This window comes from Heloderma suspectum, chromosome 1, assembly GCF_057233095.1.
Source record: "Heloderma suspectum isolate Gila_16-S chromosome 1, 16-S_ref, whole genome shotgun sequence".
NCBI lineage: Eukaryota > Metazoa > Chordata > Lepidosauria > Squamata > Helodermatidae > Heloderma > Heloderma suspectum.
In genome coordinates, this window is record NC_139458.1 from 326,520,210 (window position 1) to 326,542,878 (window position 22,669).

Here is a 22,669-nt window from a genome sequence, read left to right on the forward strand (position 1 = left end):
CAAGCACTTGCATCATTTGACTTCACTCAATCAGACCTTCTCTTATGAATAGTTCCTACTAATAGTAAATTAAACAAAATTACATCCATTTTCTTTATTAACAGAGTTACGGGGGAGAGATTGATTAGGCGTAATGAAGGATAATTTTTAAAAAGTTCCTTAAACTAGAATAAGTTTAAACAAAAGCAGTAAAACTCAATTTGAGAACAACTTTCATGTCACTTAACAAAATTGGGAAGTGCAAGCAAGGCAAAACCATGAATGTAGAAATAGTTCTTAAATTGCATATGGGTCAGGTGTCAGCTGTCTGTAAGTCATGTACAGTGTCTGCCTTCATGATGTTAACCTTGTTCATAGTCTGGAGGTTCGTGGATTTGAAGATACCAGTTATGAACTCGGTGGAAAGAACAACTTTTTGCATTCATTCCAGGTAGCCATGATGATAAAGTAGACTGAGAGATGGTGCTTATATTTGAAGGGAATATCTTCAGTGTCATGCACATGCCTGTGAAAATAACGCCATCATGGATAGGATATTACTAGCTTGTGCAGCAAATATGCTACATGAACATGTTAGATGCGTATCAGGTTTGGTCTTTCACCAAAGACACAGTCCTATGCAAATGTACTTGTGAATGAGCCCCATCATTTCAGTAGGACTTGTTGCATCTAGAATATGTAAGAGTGATTCCTGGGTGATATGCAAACCTCTTATATGTATACAACATACACCTGAAATACGTTTTTGGTGTTGGAAGTGAAATAATTTGCACTTGAATGATGTGATAACATTTTCCAATGCAGTATAATCTCATTTAGTAGGATGAATCGCCTTGAATTTTCTGCTGGAACCAACTATAATCTACACTAGGGTCCTTAATATCTGATACTACCAAACAGATTGGCGAGGACCTTGAAATGCCCAAGGCATCATATTGTTCTTGTCCTGCTATTCATTGTTTTCCATACAAGCTGCAAGTCTTTACTTGAATTATGGGAGAAAATAAAAACCATCTCACACGTGTCCTGCTTTTTATTTAAGAAATAAAACAATAAATAAAAATCTTCATCCTTGGTAAGACGCAAGCTTGTCAAGTTTTTTTCTAAGGAACAATGATATGTAACACTGTTTCTTTAGGGCAAAGTTTGTTGGACAACGGTCAGTAAATACCAACCAGAAAACGTAGTGTTAGGGTAGCTGGAATTGTGTTATCTTCTACATAAACAGCTATTTAATCAAACTCAGGCAGATGGTGAATGAAACCTTTCAGAACAAACTTTCAACAGACTTTAATTTACTCAGTCCCTTACTTGTGACATTGAAATAGATAATCTCACTTGGTATTTGTTACATAAGTGCAAATAAAGGTTGTTCATAGGAAGTCACATTTAGTTTTTCTTCAGAATTTTCCCCAGGAAGCTGGTTTTCATCAACTATGCTGCTTTTTTTCTTCCTTCCCAGCACACCTCCAGTTCCAGTAGTGTGCACCTCTATTTGGCCTTTGACTCTGATGTTGTTGCAGCCTCTTCACGCCACTTGGCTTTCTTTGCCAGGTTCCAGCTTGTAAGGGACTCATGGCGGTCAGCAGCCTGCAAAGGTACAGCACCCACTTCATAGTAGTGCAGTGTGATTGCAAAACAAGCAACTGAGAGCCAGGCAGGGTTCCCTGTAGTGTGGCTATGTGCTGGCAAGCAGGGCCCACCTGTCCTATTCTGCCAATTCACAAATGCCAATGTGGTGCAGTGGTTCAAGTCCTGGATGAGGACTGGGGCAATCTGTGTTCAAATGGCTACAAAGCTTATCTTCAGCCTGTCGCTCTCCAACTAACACAAGGATTGTTGTGAGGCTAAAACAGGGGTGGGGACCCTCCTTCAGCCCAAGGGCCAAATTCAGTTTCAGTGAAGCTCTTGGGGGCTGCATTCCTGTAGTGGGTGGGGCTGAAGGCAAATGGGGCGGGGCCAAGGGGAAAATGGTGGGGGCAAAAATACAAACTATACCAGCATAGTGTAGCTTCAACCTCTTACCATGGGTAACACAGCCTTAGGAGAGGCACTTCAGCCTCTTAGAATGGGGAAAAAGTGCACAAAAGCCAGGAAACCACCAAACAATCAATGGCTGAAGGAAAGGGGTGTGATCATTTGGGGAACCCTAGGGGCCAGCCTGGACCCCAGGCTCCTGGGTCTGAGCTTCCCCATCCCTGGGATAAAGGGAGAGAGCCATGTACGCCACCCTGACCTAGGAAGAAGGGCAGTGTATAAATGCAATACATAATCAAATGGTGACCCCCCCTAATAACTTAAGTTGCCTCCAAACCTTTTATTATACACTTTAGCACATCTTGAGAGGTTTCTTAAGTTGGCATGGGTAAATCCGCCCCCCCCCCAACTCCCCTCTCTACCAAACTGCACTATTTTCAAAATCATAATTTAAAGTAAAAACAATCTCAGTTCTTCAAGTGCTAGTCCTTGTGTAGCCAAAACAGTACCCTCCACACACAAGAGGGAAGTACCAACAGGCTTGAGAGAACCCCAAGGTTTGCTGAAATACACAAAGTTTAGGGGAAAAATCTTTGTGGGGCAGGACATCCCCCACCCTCAAAAAAACCCCAAACTGAAGAAATGAACATGCCAAGTAGGCATGGAATGCTGACTGGCTATTGGAAGGGAGGAAATTGATAACCTGGCAGGAGGGGAAATGGAGTATCCTAGAAGAGGGCAAAGGAGCCAGCCAGCCATGAGCAGGTGCACTCCGCACTACAACATTTTGCTTCAGGCCCCAGAGGTCCCTTTCTATTGCTGAGGTGATCTGCCAATTGAGGCAAAAGGATCAAGGGTAGCATAATTCCACTTGGGCCTGACTCTTCTTAGATAGCTTCTGTCAGGGATCTGGGAGGGCTAGATTAGTATATCTGACCACTTGGGCACCTTTCTTCACCACTTCCTTAGTTCCCTTTCAAGGACAGATAGTAGCTCAAGAAAGTTCCTTCAGAAGGCAATGGTTGGGCAGTCTAATTAGTCACCCTGCATTGCCTATTTCCTTCTGGGTTACTAGAGAGCTCAGGCTCTCCTCCTTTCATACCAGAAGTGATAGTCAAAAAGGCGGAGCTGTGAATAAACTCATCTGAGTTGATACAAGAGGCCCGGAGGCAGGGCTAGCCCAATTCAATTTGCTGCCTGAGCCAAAGGACAAAATGGTGCCCAACTCTGTTCCGCATATAGAAGCTAACTGGGCCGGCAGTTGAATCAAGAGTAACGGCCATCACACCTGAAGGCAGCAGGCTAGTTTAGGAGGTTCAGGATAGACTGTCCTCCAAGGCAGGGAAATGGATGGGGGGCTGCCAATGCTGCCCTCCACAGCATCTGAGGCAATTGTCTCATCCTGCCTGGAGGAGAAATGATTATAGGGGAAGGAGATAGGGCACAGGAGAACGTGGTTGACTCATACAAGCTTTGTACTTCAACATTATTGTAGTATTTGGGCTATTGTATGTAGCCCATGCAGAAAAAGCTGAGTACCACTGTGTTACATGGTCCTACAGCACTGTTACTGTACTACGAGCTTATAATGTCTCGGGCAATGCTGGTGAAGGGATGGGGCTCAACTTGGATGCCTTCCATATGACCCAAAGTTTCTGACATTTGTGTCACAGGACGAGTTGTGTTGCAATGGATCCCAAGGCAATGCAGGCTATTGGTTGTACCAACAGAGGAGGATATGTGGTGATCAAGATGCCTTTAGGATGGCAGGTAGGTGAATCCTGTGCTGCTTGCACCCAGCTCCACCCATTTTTGTGTCATATTACCAGCCTAGCAGTGCTGACAAGCCTTCTCCTAACAGAGTATAATGCAATGGCTTAGAACCTTAAGTTGGTTCTAAGGCCGTGGGTCTCCATCCTAAACATGTAGGCTTGATCGTAAACTGGAAGCAAAATATCAGGCCCACACACCAGATACAGCCTTCAGGGGGTCCCCATTTTGCCCCCTGCATTTCCAAGAAGAGATCAGAAATAAAGAATTTCCCTTCCTCTTCCTGTGCAAATGAGGCTTTTAAATCCTAATTACAGCGGAGGCGTGGGGTGGGGGTCGCTAGAATAGAAGTCTAGCAGTTGGTTTGTTTTTTAAAGAAACACCTATCAAAATCCAGGAGTTTCCCATGGGACAGTACTTACTCTTTTAGCTGAGACAATCACAGAAAAGCAAGCCACTATTGTGAGGCCAATCATGATGTAACAGGCCTTTACTCGAGCTTTGTTCCTTGCAGCATCCAGCATCTCCGGCCTATGACAGAAATTGGGTTGGACCCAATTAATGTGAGATATCTTCAAATGCTTTCAGTAGCTGTATATTTACTTGCTTGTAGCAGAAACAAATATACATTAGGACTTTAATTTTCATTTGTCTAGTAATTTGATCATGTTAGGTTTGACACGTATACAATAAAACATAATATAGGTTGGGGTAAGCATATATTTTTTGCCTGCATGTTTCAGACACATTTGTTAACCCTAGGACTGTCCAACGTATTAAACTTTTTTTATTCAATTAACTGGCTTTTAAGTGAGGAATCAGTTTTGTTGTTTACACTGAAATCAACAACCAAGAGTCTTGTAACACCTTATAAGACACTGTGTTGGTTTTGCTGCCATAGACTAGCATGGCTACCCCTCTCAAAATTTAAACCAAACTTTATGGGGCAAAAAAGTGCTCTTTTTAAGGTTCCGGAATGAAGACGGAGTTTCTTTTAACAATGAAACTATTTTCAGTTTATTCTACATTGGATACAAGCCAAAAGGCAATGCTATCCTTAATGGATGAATCTGATGTTTTCCACAGAATTCTAAGACACTACTTTTCTTTATATGTAAGTGTGTGAGCATTTCTACACCAGGCTAAAATCCAGCAACTTTACCAGGACTTTCTGCTTCCATTTTCTTTGCTGGGTTACCACAGGCTCCTTCAGACAGCGAGCATGTGATGTGGAATTGAAAACTTCACCTCTCGGCAATGCGCTATATGTTCAATGAAACACCGCTATCTAGTGGCTGAATTATAGCACTGCCAAATTTACACACTGACAATATCCTGTTTTTTAAAAAAATTCCAGCCCCGATCTTTTTGAAAGTGGGATAAATGGAGAAAAGTGCAGGAGACGTCCTGGAGGTCGATGATGTCATGTAAAGGGCCCACAAACATTTGCGCATGGCCAATCACAAGTGTGCAATAAATTGCTCATGTAGAGAAGCCGTGTGTGTGAAATACGCCTCTAGTCCTCTGAATATTGTAGAAAAAGTCTAAAACACACAGACAACGACGAGTAGGAGTTAAGCCCCACTGGACACTGTGGAACTTGCAAGTAAACATGCATAGGATTGGGCTGGCTGGATACAATCCTATGTGCACTTACTTAGGAGTGAATTCTGTTGAATTCACAGAGACTTGCTTTTGAGTAAACAACTGCTTCCGTAGAGTTCATCCTATGATAAACCTCACTGAAGTGAATAGAAAATGCAAGACTATGGATGTACATTTGTGTTGGCTGCATTCCCAATGAAGTTTTAGGACTACTGTATCCCTGTTCAGTTTTGTAATGCCTTGCAAGCCAAACTTGCAAAAGCAGGCTTGAACACTAAGACTGAGGGTTCAGAGTTCCAGCTTTCTCCTGGTAGGGAAATAATAGTTAATCTGAGGACAGCTGGATTTCATGCTATTGAGGCTAAATGCATTTAAACATGAGCAAATCAAAACCAGGCAAGCACATTAAACCAATTAATATCTAAGTCACTTTTAGTGAGAGGAACAAAACATGGGCTTGTTTGGTTAAATCAACTAATTGTATTTTACAACACACTAATTGGAACAGTTCCTTAAACCAGAGGCACAAAACAAACAGGAAAACAGACCTTGTTACAATTCCCTGTAATCTTTTACAAAGTGCAGGATATCCCAGTCCCAGGGACCCTAGAACGATTTTCAGGAGGGGGATGCTCAAGGTCGTCCAACATTACATTAAAAAGAAAGAACTGCAGAAAGAAGTGTGTGGAAGGGTGGCTCTCTCCCTTTCTCTGTTCTGCAGTTTCTGGAGTTGTCTGTCAACGTGGTGGGGACTTGTGGCTTTCCCCCCAAATTTCAACACATGCACAAAGACACATGCACACAGAAGATGACATAAGCAGAGCAGGCTAAGTATCACCTCTCTGGGCACCACAGTATAAGGTAGGGGGAGACATAAAGATCAAGAGGAGACATAACAAACACACAGGGACATCTTTTTCTCTTTCTTCCCCATTCATCTCTCTCTGTCCCTTACCCCTGCTTCTCTCTCTCTCTCTCTCTGACCCAGTTCACACAATTACACAACCCATGTTTTGTTAACCATGGATTGTTTTGGAGCATGCAGGAGTGAGCTGGCTCTCACCCATTTGCTTGCGTTCACTTTGCTAAACGACCTGGGTTGTACTCCATGATGCCCGAACCCAGAATTCTGGATTGTTGAGGGAGAAACAACCCAGGGTTTTACCCCATGGTTTGTTCTTAGGTTCAGACATCATGGAGAACAACCCAGGAATGGGGTGTTACTGGGTTGTTGAGCAAAGCAGAAACGGGTAGAAGCCAGTATGCTCACTCACTTCCAAACAAGCCATAGTTAGCAAACCATGGGTTGTTTAATAGTGCAAATTGGATCTCTCTTTCCCTTCTGGGGGAAAATTGCCCCCACCCCAAGCAATTAAGCTTAGAAAAAAGCTTCAATTAACACCAATGGAAGGGTTTTTTTCCATTGCCATGGTTGGCATAGTGTGCTGGGAGGGGAGGCGTAACCCTTCATTTCCCAACTGTGATCCTCCTGGAAATCCCCTGATTGGCAATTAACCGTATGGGGAAAACTCCCATTAGCACCAATGGAAGCATTTTTCTAAGCTTATTTACCATGCAGGGGCATTTTGTGGGGTGTGTTGCACCATCTGGGTAGGGGAGAATTAACCCTTCCTTCCTCAGCTGCAACCCCCTTGAAAATCACCCCTTGCAGAACAATTAAACTGTCAATTAAAAAAAACCCCTCTATTGGCACCAATGGACACTCAGGGCTCTGGAGAATAGATCCAGAGTCCTGGGAAATAGATTCAGGGTTGGGGCCTATGGCCAGGGCTAGCCCTACCATTAGGCAGAGTGAGGCGGCTGCTTCAGGCAGCAGATTTTGGGTGTCATGAAAGTGGCAAATTCCTTGTTTTTTAAAATATGTTATGGGCTTTTTATTGCCAGAGATTTGGAGAAGTGCTTTTGAGATTTTCTGCCTTATGCGTCAAAATAACTTGTTTGGTTTTGGGTGCACTGACATGGGCAGGTGCAGGGCTGGTGTCATAGGCCTGGTCACACCACAACAGGGGCCCACTGATAAAAACCCCCTGGATATGCTGCTCCTCTTCACCGTTGCAACCTACTTTGTTCACCTGCCTCTCACTCTGGCCCAGACAACAGTGGTGATAAGGAGGAGCTATTGACATCATGCAGAGTGGTAGCAACAATGAGAAACAGAATAAGGAGCAAGAGCAGCTGGTGACAATGGTGGCGAGAAGCTAGGTTCACTGAGGGAGGGGGTGTCTTGCCCAAGGGGCCTCCAAAACCTGGAGCTGGCACTGGGTGAGTGGGGCACCATTTGTTGCTCTGCCTCAGGCAACAAAATTTCTTGGGCTGGCCCTGCCATGGGCCCAGGTCTAGCAATGCTCTAATTCCATATTTCACCCAAATAAGATTTGCAGGGCTTTCTTCACTGGCACGCGCACGCTATGGAACACAGCCTTTATCAAAGTTCATGCAGCTATGGTAGTCTGTCAGCAAGTTCCAAAGTCCTTGTTCCAAAAAACAAAGTCCTTGTTTTTTGCCTGCGTTTACTACTCATCAGCATCAGTCCTACTGTTAGGCAGAATGAGGTGACTGAGGGACAGGGAGTGGCATTGAGAAGCTGGGAGGACAGAGCTATATGTGCCACCCCCTAAGCTAGACTGCTGTCCAGAGCTGCAGTGGAGGATGCTGTCCCATTGCCAACATGTTAGTAAGATCCAGTTGGCTTCTGTACATAGAATGGAGGGGACGCCATCTTGTCCTTTGCCTCAGGCAGCAAAATGCCATGGGCCAGCCCTGTTGCTAATATTGTAATCCTCTTGGCAAATATAAAATGGTTCTCTTTCATGATTGTTGTGATATTTTCAGTATTCCTTGTAATTTTTTGTCATGTAGAAAACAAATGGAACTAGTTCTGGCCCAAAGAAGAAAAATGGGGGGAGTAATATTGACTAACATTGTTAGAAAAGAAAATATTTGTCACTGTAGAAGTATTTGTTACTTTCATCATTTTTTTTTAAAGGTCGTGGGAAGTACTATGCTAGAACAATTCTTCATTATCAGAGTTCAGAAAGTTACAAAGATCTCTTCATGCAAACCGGAACACAAGCAGATAAAAGGTACAGCAGTAAGTACTGAGCACCAGCAAATGTTACATGAGCCTAGCAAGTGTTTGTATATTAACTACAGGATAGAAACAATATTTTTTCAAGGAAAAGAATGTTGGAGGTTGGGATTCGTATACATGAATAAATGCCCTTTGGGCTGCAATCCTATACACACTTACCTGGGAGTAAGTCCCACTGAATTCAGTGGGGCTTCCTTTTGTGTAGACATGCATAGGATTGAACTTTTGCTCGTTATTATTCTCAGCCATGTGGAACTCAGGCAAATGTGAGCTTTAAACTCGTTCTAGCTATAGATGACTTCCCTGGTACTGCTGGTTACACTTTTACTGCTCCTGCTGTGAAGCAGAGGTAATGGGGGAGATAATGTAATGCAATGCTCTGCACAGCTAAGAATTGTACAAGGATGCAGCCACCAGGGGCCCGTCTACATGTGAGGTTTTCTTTGATGCTGCTGTGGCTTGAAGTCATTAGGGGCACGTGATGTCGTGGCCACTCTGCAGCCACCCCAAAATTTACCTGTGAGGAAGCCACATTTTTGCAGAGTACTTTTACTCTGTTGTTTTTCTTTTATTTGGCTCCCCTGCAGTTCAGCTGCTGTGTGCTCATCCCTCTGCTTTAAATTCCATATGATCGAGGTGTTCCTAGGGGTGTGTCTTTCACCTGACTTTGCCCTCGGTAACGTCAGTAACTAAAGTAACTCACCTGCCTTTCCAGCACATCAAAGCCCTAGAGCACTCTTTCATGCCTTCAGAATCATCCTGCTCTTCCATTTCCCCAGTGGGAGTAATTAGCCTCAGTGATTATGCACTTCTCTGATGTTTGCATTACTTCTCTTCCCTGATGTTGTGTTAAATCGTGTCCCCAATATTGTGTAAAGTCGCTGATGCATAAGAGCTTTATCAGAGGGGCGATCTGGCAAGGTCTCAGGATCAGGAGAGCCTGTCATTGCGAGCAGGGAGAAAGTGCCCAGAGAAGGAAACAGGGGGAGGGGTGGAAGTTATAACTCCATGACAGTTTGCTGGAATGGGGCAAAACTGGAGTAGGTGGGATGCTCTCAGGGGGAGCCTTCAGATGCTGCACTGGGTAATTGGGTTGTTTCTAGAGAATTGTGAATTAGTTACTCTCCATTCATAATAATGGAGTAGCAGGGGGGAGCCCGAACATGGGCCGGGAAACAAGGCTCTCTCATTTGTTGAGCAGTCCCTGCTGAGTTGATGACATTCAGTTCTACTCGCCCACCTAACCCAGAAGTATGGTCCTTTCAAGCACTGTGTGACCCATGAAAACCGGATTTTAAAGGTACGGTACACTTGGCTTATCTTGCTTTGTGTGTCCCTGACAGACCAAAGCCGTTTCCATGAAAATCCAGAAAATACTCCAATGAGCTTCTCATTCTATTGTGAAGATCCCCCACAGATGAGCAATTACATCAGAGATCACCCTGAACACAGCCAGCCTAGACATTATGGTAAACACATGGCTGCCACAAAAAATGGCCACCGTCATCTAGTAGCATCTATATCTGGGGTGGGCTACTGGTGGTTGTCCAGATGTTTTGGCCTGCAACTCCCATCATCTCTTACCATTGGCTATGCTGGCTAGGCCTCATGGGATTTGTAGGCCAAAGCATCTGGAGGACCACAAGTTGCCCACCTGTGTGCCCTATATAGACTAGTAGAATTTACCTCATGCTATATTGTATCAATGTTCCACATACCCCTGCTTCCTGTCAGCACTAGCCAGTGCTGTGGGGTAGGGAAACACAAAATGTTGTAACACCATGCCACAAGGTAATTTCTACAAGAAGTACAGGATGGAGGGACGGGACATGCAGTGGCCATTTTTGGCAGCAGTAGTTTAGAGAATGATTCATGTTCTCTAGCATAATGTTTAATATGGTCCTCAGTTGTACACCAGACACACAAACACTGTGCAGTCAGGTGGAAACACAGCGTATACTGTATGATTCAGTTGCACATTGGTACATAACCTATGCTAAACTGCCTCATGCTGTGTCCGCACATATCCAGCCTATATACATTATTTAAATGTGCTGGCTTGCAAAGTCATTTAAGCATTTATTTATTTATTTATTTAGCACCATCAATGTGCATGGCACTTACAGAGTAGAAAGCATGAGATACCAAATCTAAACATTCACATAAGTGTTTGTCATTTTTTAAAAGCTGTCATAAAAAAGCAAGAAAACATGTTTTGTTAGCTGCCTTTCCCACACACATTCCTTCTCATCTGCCTTTCTTTGTTGTTGTAACCAAGATATTAGCCTTAACATCTAATATGTAGTTGATGAGAACACATTGTTTATGTGCTTTATAAACAAATACTGATACCATCCAGTTTCCATCACAATTTCATGTTAAAATTTCCCCCCAAGCAAAATTAAGTTGTTTTGTACATGTATCAAAATCTTTCAGACCATATCCTGTTTTTTTCTGACTAGAATTTTAATTTTCCTAATGGGCACTTCATACATTATATTTACACACACACACACAGAGCACAGCCATGTGGGAAATAACATGCAACCTGTATATAGATAGTCATGTGTGACCATCACAATTGTTTATATTTTGCTGTATGTACACACAGTGGGAAGCTGTGATTGACTACAGACTCATATCATCCATACAGGAAACAAAATATACACATGGTGGAAATTTAGTATGACCAACTCTTAAAGCCAGCAGCCATCTTTAGTCGTTTTGATTCCAAGGTTTATCTTCTTGAAGTACTGAGCTACTTGCCTTTCAGAACTGAGGGAACACAAGTTATGTGTTTGGTACTCCTTACTATTGAGACCAATACCAACAAAACTGGGCACAATTCAGCACAGAGCCAATTGCACTGGAGCCAACTGAATGAAAGAAACATGATGGCACCATCAACCAAACCAGAGTAAATTTAAGGATCAAAATGGTTGTGATGGTGGAGGTCTATGACTGAAATTCCCAACATCTTTTTGATTATACAAAAGCAGCTGTGGTCCCCCAATCTGGATTAGTGCCCTGTTTACAGGGGCTTGGGGAGGCGCTAGGGTATTGGCTAATTGACCCGACCCCCCCCCCCTCCGAAGTCTAGTACAGGTAAGGAGCAGGCAAGTAACAAGGTCAAGGCCAGTCTAAGGTCAAGGCCAGCAAAGTTCTCAGAGCACAGTGGCAGACAGTGATTCAGCAAGAGGAGTGACCAAAGGCAGCCCAGGATACTTACAGGAGTTCTGTCAGAGGAAGCTGGGGAGGAGAGGTATAATGGGTCCAGAGTTGGGGAGGAGACATTGTTCCAGCAGCTCTCCCAGAATGGAACTGAGGCTTCTAAGCAGGAGCTGCCAGCACCCCACCATCGTTCAGCAGTAGCTCATCGGACACTTCTGGAAGGTCCTCCTTGTGAGGAGAACCCTACACATGAGGAGCCCTTTGTTCATGAGGAGTGTCTTGCTGCAACGGTACATTTTTCCTGAGTGTGAGGACTCTAGCCTGTCCCTTCAGGCATTCCCATTCCCAGGGACTCAGTGGTTGTTCTGCCTCTGCCTCTGAACTGAAACCTGCTTCTTCCTAGGGTGGTGGTGGGGGGGACCCTCAGCAGTCTCCCCTGAAGGCCCAGGCTTCTCCTGGACCACTGTCATGGGTGGTTCCTTAGCACTGGCGGTTACCGGGGGCTCTGGTCCTCCTCTGTGATGTAATCTGCTAGCTGGGGGTCTGAACCCTTTCCTAACATGCCACTTTCCTCTGCAAATTGTTCCCCACCCCCGCACTGTTTTGTTCCAATTGGATATGCTTACAGGCACAGCTACATCTGTATGAGTTTTTCCAAGTGGGAAAAACAGCAGCTTCGCCTGGTTTGAGGGTTGGCGTCAGCAGGGATAACATCCCCTGTGCCCTGGTCCTGATCTGGATCAGTGGTCCCTGTGGCTGCGTTTGGTAAAAGAACCAGATGAGCCCAAACATGCACCTTTGACATCACATCTAGTTTGACCCTCAGAAACGTTGTTGCCTCAGGATCTTTGGGGGTTGTTTACTCCCGGCTTCCTAATTGTGAGATGCTGCTTAGCTGACCTGCTTTTCTCAGCTGTTGCTGGTGGTTGCTCTCCGCCCCCCCCCCCCCGCCATCGTGTTTCCGCCGCCCACTCTTCTCTCAGCTATGTTATTTTCCATCCCCTCTCTTTCCTGGAGTTTGTTTTCCTCTTAGCTCCAAGCTGAGCCTCCTAATGGTTGTATTTAACTCTCCAACTGAAATCAGTAGGACAAGACACTTAACTTTAAGCTAGGTAGACACCATTGTTTTCTCAAGAGTTCCATTTCTCTCCCCTCCAAAAGATATATTAATACCAGCTTGTGACTGCTTCGCAATATGGGAACAGCTCTTCCTCAGCTTAGTATTCCTAGTGCAGGGGACCCCAATCTTGCTGGGCTAATGGCATATTTGGAATTTTAAGAGTGCTCTCTTTGGGTGCTCTCACAAAATGGCTGCCATGGGAGGCTTGCCCGTGATCAAAATGGCCTCCCTGGTAGGTGTTACAAAACACCCGCTTTCCAAAAATAAATGGGTGAGGCTAAAAGAAAAGTAACATTCCCAAATACAAGGCAGAGGTTTGGTCTGAGGTCGAAAACACAAAACCACTCTCCTGAACCCACTGTTTTCTGCTCCAACACCCATTTCAGAGAAGGCAAACTGAGGAGACTCAGAGGCAAGTAACTTGGTCAAGAAAGTGAGTACAAAATGCCAGATCATATATTTGCTCCCAGAAAGCACAACAAAATACCCATTTCACAGAAGGTAAACAGGTGATGCTCAGAGAAACACAAACAGGCAAAACACACACCATACCAAAGCAAACAAGCCCTTTAACACAGAGAGAGAGAGACACCAAACCGGTAAAATATCCCTTTCACTTGCTGTCATCCCCTCTAACCCCCCAGGATGCTGCCCCTACCCGCTAGCCCTCCGAGCAGCTCCCCATAACCTTCAGCCTACCTTCTTTATTTTCCTGACTGTCTGGGCTCTAGACACCTATAGTTTTTATTTTCTAAGAATGCCTCTCAGGCCCACATAGACATTCTGGGGGTGAGCGGAGATAGCTTGGGGAGGCAGTAATAAAATATTAATTACAAAAAATCTTCAAAAATAAAAATCTTGAGGGGCTGGGAGCCTGGAGATCATCATGGAAGGTGTCCATGGGAACATTGGGGCCCATGGGCACCATATTGGGGACCCCAGTTCTAGTGGTCTGCTAAAATGAAGAACTTACGGGATCCTTGGAGGGATGTCATCTTCTGTCTTGAAGCGGCCAGTCCACAAAAGGATTTTCTTGTCAAATGTTGAGAGTTTGTAGCCATCCGGCACTTTGTACATCTTCTCAGCTTAAAGATCCAGTAGACAAAGCATCACATCAATTTGTATAATCACAGCATGGAGGAAAGGGGAAGGAAAGAAATATCTAGGCATAGTCAGACTTTGTTTTCCAAACAAAGGTTAATCTCATCCCCACCACTTTCATTTAGATCTGTCATCACACGTTTAGATATGTCATCCATTATAGTCTGACTTCCCCGTGGCACTTGCAGATATATGTAACAGCTTCATTGCCACCACCAAACACACACACACACACACACACACTCAAAAATCTCCTTCCTCCAGAAAGTTTTTTTTTTAAATAAACAGCATAATTATGTTATAGCACGATACCTCCTTTTTCATAAAAGAGAGGTATAGCACTATAACAAACTTATAGCAGAATACAACAATGCTATTTTTTAATAATTTAATTTAATAATTTCTGTTCACTGCCCTGGTCCATTCCTTGCACATGACTTGAAGTGGCACAGGTGACATGAGGTTCTATTGTATGCCATTGGGTTACATCTCATCCAAGCAGAAGTATTTCAGCGGCACAGAACCATTTGTTGGATCTTGATTCCAAATCCTTTCACCTATTATAAAGGCAACGGACTTAAGCACATTTAAGTCTACATTTACACCTTATTAAAATGAAAAGACCCAGGTGTCAGTGCTTTCATGCGTATAACTAATCAATAAATCCACATTTTCTCCTTCACTCAGCCAAAATACAGAAGCCAAAGAAATAACATGCTTACAGTGCAATCCTATATATGTCTTCTCAGACTTTAAGCCCAGCCCCAACTGAGTTAAATGGGGCTTACTTTCAGGTGTATAGGTATAGGATTGCAGCCTTAATCAGGCTACAATCTAGACTCTAGGCCCTGAGGGGTCCCCATCTAATTTTTCAAATGAGAAACCAATTGGACACTATAACAGGAACAAACTGACCACTACAGGTTTTCTTCTAATCTGTGCTGATAAAAATGACTTTAAAAATTATTTTTAAAATGATAAAAATAATTTTACAACTCAAAATTTCAATTACAAATAAAATTATCTATTATCAACTGCTGGTGACAAATGCAAATACGTTCTATGCATGGTTTTCCATCAAATAAAATGTGGCCCATATGCATATCCATAGCTTTAGAGGAATAAGTGTCAGCTCTAAATTGCAGACATTGCTCAGATTACAGGCATTGTTCTGTCATGAGTTAGCAATTTAAATCCCCAAATCAGGATTCACTGGGATCCAGTGCTGTTCCCAAGGCTGGCCTAACCATCAAGGCAAACTAGACAACCACCTGGGGGTGGGCGGAGTTCCAAGGGTACATACCTCAAGAGAGAGCCACTGTCTATTATACCCTTTGGGAGAAAACACATGAGGGCAGTTTAGCAGACAGCATCTTCAGCTGGGTGATAGCCCCTGCATTCCAAGGGATGCATATTAATTGATGCAGTCCCCATCTCTTGGTTCCTTTCTAGCCATGTCTGCTTTGGCATTATTTTTCTACTTAACTTGCTGAAAACAAAATACTGGATTTTCTGTCATTCAAAGGAGGTCAAACACTTTAACAACACAGACATAATTTATTAGATGCCTCTTTTGTTTCTGATAGTTTTGCACCACACAGTACAAATCTGCTTTCCAAAATTCAAAGTTTCTGTTCTAATGTTAGTTATCTTAACCATTCTTTTTTCATTTCTGTTGCTGTTTGTTGTTGTTGTTGTTGTTGTTAATAAATCAGAACATGTTATTGGTATTAACTGTGATACACGATAGTGAGATAGTTAAGTTACTGAAATTAAATGAGAAAAACAGTAAGGGTGCAATCCTATGCATGTTTAGACAGAGAAAAGGTCTACAGCATTCCCCAGCCAGCCATGCTTTTCTCTGACTAAACATGCATAGGATTGTGCCCTAACTTGGTCAATTCTTGATCATTTGATGTGGCATTGTCACAACAAGACACAGGGTTGAAACCAATGTTAGTCCTACTTAGAGCAGACCCACTGAAATGTATGAGACTTAAGTTAGACTATTGGATATGACCCACAAGGCGGGCAACTAAATCAGCATGCTCCTTTCTTCCACCAGCGTATGATTGTCTGATGTTCTCCCTAGGTGACGTTCTTTGGAAACACTAAAGGCAGCAAAAAACATGAATGGAAAGATAGGGTTGCAGCGGTTTTTAAATTTATGGGCACAGACCTGTTATGGGACAAGAAGGTGGTGGTGTCTTTGAGCTAAGGGGCAGGGGTCAACAGTGATGGCTGACACTTGGGAAGGCTTCCTGGGCCACACTGAAGGGATTTTCTATTATTGTTATTGTTATTATATTTATATCCCGCCTTTCCCTCACTACTGGGACTCAAGGTGACTTTACAACATTAAAAACTTTTTCCTTTGCTAAGACTTCAGAGTCCTTTCCAGCCACTCACCTGAGCCCCTTTCTCCCGAGGTTCTGTTTTGACCAGTGCAGGACAAAGCTGCGGAGCCCAAGATCCCAGGTACTAGAGGCCGGCGCAGAGGAGCACGGAGCTGCTGCCCTTCAGCCAGGAGCCGTCCAACCCTGAGACGGATGCAGGACCCAGTTGCAGCCATCATGGTAAGGGCAGCAAGCCAGGCATCAAACCCAAGCCACAAAACCCCTCAGTTACCACAGCCAGCCGGTGTCTAAACTGCAGGAGAACAGAAATCACGCCCAGATCCCCAGCATCCTGCTTTTATCATCTCTGTGTCCGCCTCTCCATGCCTGGGAACAGGAGCAGCTCTTTCCAGTCGCCTTGATCATTTGCCAGCGCTTCCTCCCCCTTCCTCCTTTCCTGTGTTTCTCCTCCTTACAAAGTGACACCAAGAAGTGCTTCCTTTCTATGCCAGCAGAGCACTGTGTCTTATGGTTTTCTTTCAGCTACCCTTACGCCCAGCTCAAAAGAAAAGGAATCTCATAAACTGTGTTACTACCTGCATTTGTCTTCACTTGAAAGATTTTCAGATGGGTGGCTAAGCTGGGGGGGGGGGGCACCCTCAGGAAGCTCTCCTCCTCCTCCTCAAGAACTGCTACACTGAAGCCTCTCTTGCTTTAGGTGGCAATTCTTAATACTTACGAGAGAGTAAGCACCATTGAACAACGTGGGATTTACCTCAGCATGGACATGCACAGGATCACGCTGTTAGTGCGAAATTGGAAGTTTGGGGGAAAAAACATCACCACAGATAATGTGGCCCTGGGCACCACTGTGATGACATATTAGATCCCCCCCCCCCCCGGAACCAGTCCTGCCATCTGAAGAGCCACAAGTGTATGTGGACTGCTGGATGAGTGTGGCTAAGTCCTAAAGAAGCCTTGTTTAGAGATGCACATTATCATCATCCCATCTTTTAGCATAAGCCTTTACAAGGCGGCTTGCCAAATTCAAAGCAATAAAAACATCACATATTCAGCAAAAGCAGTGAACTCATTCTATGGCCGAACAACCTAAAACAGTACTGCTAAAAAGTCTCTGATCTATTATTGCTGTTTCTTATGGATGATGTAGGCCAGGGATGGTCAACCTCCCTGGCCTCCATTCCTGGTTCTGGAGGTGTGGGTGGCCCCGTAAGGGCACTCGCTTCTCCAGACAGAGATCTGAAACCTACTCACCTGGAAACTATTATACTCAGGATGCTCCTGCTCCAGAAAGGGGTGCTGAAAGGAAAGGGATGTTTGAACTTCGACACAAAATTCTCCCATTTCACACTGGACTCTCCTAAGATGCAAAGCAACATGCTCATACTACTCCCTGGGATTCTTCAACCCTACTTTTTTTAAAAGAGACTCTTACTCTGAACCTTCACTCTGCCTGCACATCATCATCTTAAGGTAAGAACATAAAAAGAGCCCTGCTGGATCAGACCAAAAGTCCATCTAGTCCAACATTATGTTCTCACGGTGGCCAACCAGATGCTCATGAGAATCCCACAAGCAGGGCATGAGCACAATAGGACTCTCCTGCCCATGTTCCCCAGCAACTGTTATACAGAGGCATACTGCAGTAGCCACTGATAGCTTTATCCTCCATGGATTTGCCTAATCCACTTTTAAAGATGTCCAACTTGGTGGCCATCACTACATCTTGTGGTAGTGAATTCCATAGTTTAAATATGCGCAGTGTGAAGAAGTATTTCCGTTTGTGTCTCCTGACACAACACAACTTTGTGGGGAGGGCAGCAAGAACCAAAGGGAAACCGTAAATGCTGAAGAAATAGACGTGTGTGTGTGGGAACATGCACAAATACAGTGCCCGCTGACTCACACGCTTTGGTTAGTGCAAGACAAAGACAATCCCTCTAGGGCCTGGAGAAGGAAAGAAGGGCGTTCTTCAGAAGTTACGAAATTTCCACAGAGGGTTAAAAATCTCAAGAACATGAAGCCATGTTTTGATTCACTTGCTTGGTTTCCATTGTTCAGCCCAGAAAAAATTCAGAACCTCTCATTTATGGACATGATATCGATTCTGTTATAGAATATCTTTGCTAATCTTTATTTTAAAGCTAAAAGGGACAATGGCATATTTTGGAGTCCGTAATGATAGCGGAGACTTGAGATATTGTGAAAAGGTATAGGAAATTGACATTATGTACCACCCCATATGGACTTCTAGGGGGAACTCTGGTGCCTGGACCAAATCTGTCTGTAGTGGAAAAAGAAAATGACTGCTGCTGAGTGTGACAAGGGGGTGCTTGCAGACAGATGGCTTCTCTAGCACTCCCAGTCAAAAGGCATTGTGCTGCTATCCTGTCTTTCCCACCTTAATGGAATTTCTGTGGGGGGAAAAGACAGAAGAAGTGGTGGGAAAATGCAGGAGGGTTACAACTGGAAAATGACAATGTCATCTGGACCCTCCATAAAATGCCATGAACGAGGCAGGTCCATTGCACTATAAAAGGCTCGATTCTTCTAGCTGTAGTTTGCTTGCATGTGGGGAGGACTATATCCAAAGTAGCAGCAATGATGGTCTCATGCCACAAGGGGGCATCGTTCAACAAATCTTGGCTTTTGTCTGCTACTCTGCTTACAGCAGTTCTTCAGTGTTGTCTGGTAGACCCCAGTTTGCTTTATTCTTTGCAGGCCAACACTGTCTTACATTTCACGACCTGCGTAGGAGGCTGTGTTGTTGTTGTTGTTCAGTCGTTAAGTCGTGTCCGACTCTTCGTGACCCCATGGACCATAGCACGCCAGGCCTTCCTGTCCTGCGCTCTCTCCCGGAGCGTGCTCAAGTTCATATTCATTGCATCCATGATGCTATCTAGCCATCTCATCCTCTGCCGTCCCCTTCTCCTTTTGCCTTCAGTCTTTCCCAACATCAGGGTCTTTTCCAGAGAGTTTTCTCTTCGCATTAGGTGGCCAAAATATTTGAGCATCAGCTTCAGTATCTGTCCTTCCAATGAGCACTCGGGGTTGATTTCCTTTAGGATTGACTGATGTGACCTCCTTGCAGTCCAGGGGACTCGTAAGAGTCTTCTCCAGTACCACAGTTCGAAAGCATCAATTCTTTGGCGCTCAGCCTTCCTTATAGTCCAGCTCTCACAGCCATACATTACTACTGGGAAAACCATAGCTTTGATTAGACGGACCTTTGTCAGCAAGGTGATGTCTCTGCTTCTTACTATGCTGTCTAGGTTTGCCATAGCTTTCCTCCCAAGGAGCAAGCGTCTTTTAATTTTATGGCTACAGTCACCGTCTGCGGTGATCTTGGAGCCCGAGAAAGTAAAATCTGTCACTGCTTCCATTTCTTCCCCTTCTATATGCCAGGAAGTAATGGGGCCAGATGCCATGATCTTCGTTTTTTGAATGTTGAGTTTCAAACCAGCTTTTGCACTCTCCTCTTTCACCCTCAACAAGAGGCTCTTTAGATCCTCTTTGCTTTCTGCCATTAAGGAGGCTGTGTAAAGGCTTCCAAATTAAACCTCAGCTCTGGTCACATACTGGCCAGGCCAGATAGGAGAAAGAAAGGGGAAACAGTGCTAGGTAGCGGGTAGCATTACCATGCTCCAGGTCTGCATATGCATCATGTCTGTAGATGTCTGTGAGTCAAGGCTGAGCCGCTTTTAGATGTGAATCGTTGCTCTTCCAATGTAAGCTACAAGTGGAATTGCAAGTGACTTTCCCCACTATTCGAGGTATTGTGGTTTTACTGTGCCTATACCTTGCTATGTTCCATCCACACCAATGGACATGACATAGCTACTGTGGGTGCAGAAGGGAAGGTCCAATTCACCACACAAGAGCCAGTGTGGTGCAGTGGTGAGAGTGTTGGATTGGGAGTTGAGAGATCCGGGTTCTAGTCCCCACTTGGCCACAGAAGCTCACTGGGTGGCTTGGGCCAGTCACAGACTCTCAGTCCAACCTACCTCACAGGATTGTTGTTGTGAGGATAAAATGGAGGTGAGGAGGATTATGTACGCTGCCTTGGGTTCCTTAAGGAGGAAAAAAGGAGGGATATAAATGTAATAAACAAACTAACACAACCATTTTTTAAAAATTCAAAGAAATCCTTAAAAAAAAAAAGCAATTACTTAATGAGTGCCAAAGTGCTTATTCATGTAAGCATGATTGCCTGATTGGTGCCTGTGAAATGTCCAAAAACAAAGTGTTCAACATTTGTTTTGGATCAGACATGTTTCATTAGAAACGAAGCGTGTTGCTAAAATGTATCCATTTGTTAGCATAGGGGGAAGGCTGAATCCCCAGAAATGGCCAGTGAGGCCAGTCAACCGCCCCCCACCCCCAGCAAGGTCCCTGTTGTCCTCAGGACAGGTGTGAGAAATGTGCTGTCATCCAAATGTTGATTAACTACTATGCCCATCATCCCTCACCACAGACCAGGCTGGCTGGCTGGCTGGCTGGCTGATGGGAATTGGAAGGCGAATAATATTCTGCACTGCTGCCTAGGCCCCTTGGGCCTCTCCTCGCCATCCCCCAGTCATTTTGGCTGCTCTTGAAAGACCTTCTGCATTCATTTTCTCTCACTGTTTCTGTCATGTTCTCAGTGACCTACTGAAAGCCATTTGGTGACCAGATGTGGACCGTTGGTAGCCACAGGCTACTATTTTAAGAGTTGCTGATGAACAAAACATGGAGAAATCCTGTAGCATAGCAGTTCAGTATGGTATTTCCATCAACAGCTAAATGACATGCCCTTTGAGACTTGTTTTCCAGTTAGTAACCACCACCAATATGTTCATAACCTTGAGGATTCACTGTTTCAACACATTTCATATGGTGCTGCCCTTAAACAGTGTTTCCATTCAGCTGGTGTAGTATGCTGTCACCAGTTTCCTTGTGGGAACAGCTCCAAGTTTGAAATATTAAAAACGCCCAGCTAGGGTAAACAGCAGGGTCTTTACTGTGGTGGCCCCTTTGTTATTGAACTCCCTTTCCAAAGGCCCTTCCTAAGTTTATTTCTGCCTGTTTTTAGACAAGTTTGCAAGATTTCTTTTCCAGAAGGCTTTTAATGATTTCATTTTTTTCTGGTTTAAATTAAACGATGGCATTGTTATTTTTACATTTGTAATGCTCTTTAAATTTGATTTGATTGTGTATAATTCTAACTTCCTGAAGAAGAGAGGAACCACATGCATAACCTGTTCTTCATGAGGTGCCTAGCTCTTCTCCACAGAAAACAAAAATCCTACAGCAGTTTCATTTCAGTTTAAATATGGACCTTAAATGTGAACCTGCAGTCCTATACCCACTTACCCCACTGTATTCCCGCTTACCTGGGAGTAAGCCCCACCAAATTCAATGGGCATTACTTTTTGACTAGACATGTGTAGGACTGCATTGTCAATATGCTAGCAATAAGTCAAATATGAACATGTGTAGAATAGACAACATGAACTTATCTGTGCTAAGAATAAAATGTATGTGTAAATTGCCTGGAAGAGCCCTGTAAAGCAGGGGTGGAGAACCTTTCTTCTGCCAAGGGCCACATTCCCTGGTGGGTAAGTCATTGGGGGCCACCCATCGGCAGTGGGTGAGGCTAAAGCTAGGGATGGGCAGGGCCAAAGTCAAAAGTGGGTGGGTCATACCTTTCTCTTTTTCTTTCTTCCACCCTCTTTTCCTTCCCATCCAGTGGACTGTCATGGAAGGGACAGATCACTCTTGCCTGATCTGTTCCTTCCCGCATGCAAGGATTTTTGAAATTAGACAGTGGTCCACATGAAATTGGGCCTAGGACCGCATGAGGGCCTAGGGCCACAGATTACCCACTCCTGTGTAAAATCACTCAGCATTCAAAATAAATACACCATTACAAGGCAATATTGCGCCAAATAAGCTACTGAAAGCAGTATCTAGAATGAAATAGAGGGTAGCACTGGGAGAGGAGGTTTCGGACCCGTGGCCACTCACTTGTGGGGTGCCACAGGGTTCCATCCTCTCCCCGATGCTATTTACTATCTATGTGAAGCCGCTGGGGGCTATCATCAGGAGGTTTGGGGTGCGGTGTCATCAATATGCGGATGACACGCAGCTCTACCTCTCGTTCAAATCTTCACCAAGGTTGGCCGTAGAATCCCTGTCCAAATGTCTGGAGACGGTGAGTGGCTGGATGGGGAGGAATAAGCTGAAGCTGAACCCTGACAAGACCGAGGTACTTTTGGTAGGAGACAAGAGGAGGTTGGGGGATGTTGACCTGGTGTTGAATGGGGTACGGCTACCCTTGAAAGACCAGGTCCACAGCCTGGGGGTCATTTTGGACTCCCAGCTGTCCATGGAGGCTCAGGTGTCAGCTGTGAGCCGGACAGCGCTGTATCAACGCCATCTGATACGGCGGCTGCGCCCCTTCCTTCCCGACCATCT

At 44.4% G+C, this 22,669-nt stretch overlaps 2 protein-coding genes across 4 annotated transcripts in view; one reads left to right on the forward strand and one right to left on the reverse strand.

Annotated features, from left to right (window-relative positions):
- Positions 1-22,440, forward strand: part of KPNA5 (karyopherin subunit alpha 5) — a 55,369-nt gene extending 32,929 nt beyond the window's left edge. The window contains exons 15-18 of one of the 3 annotated variants that reach the window (XR_014786664.1): positions 1,463-1,598; positions 3,651-3,747; positions 8,360-8,456; positions 9,052-22,439. The gene's annotated coding sequence lies outside the window, so the exon portion shown is untranslated. Of the gene's footprint in view, positions 1-1,462; positions 1,599-3,650; positions 3,748-8,359 lie in introns of all 3 variants that reach the window. The other 2 variants (XR_014786665.1, XR_014786663.1) reach the window with 2 other exon arrangements.
- Positions 839-16,653, reverse strand: FAM162B (family with sequence similarity 162 member B). The gene is made up of 4 exons (XM_084827376.1): positions 16,266-16,653; positions 13,729-13,840; positions 4,170-4,278; positions 839-1,590 (listed from the first exon to the last, which is right to left on the reverse strand). Exons 1-4 carry the CDS (start codon positions 16,429-16,431, stop codon positions 1,492-1,494), a joined length of 486 nt encoding a protein of 161 aa, XP_084683502.1. The 5' UTR covers positions 16,432-16,653; the 3' UTR covers positions 839-1,491.
- Positions 22,441-22,669: the final 229 nt, after the last annotated feature.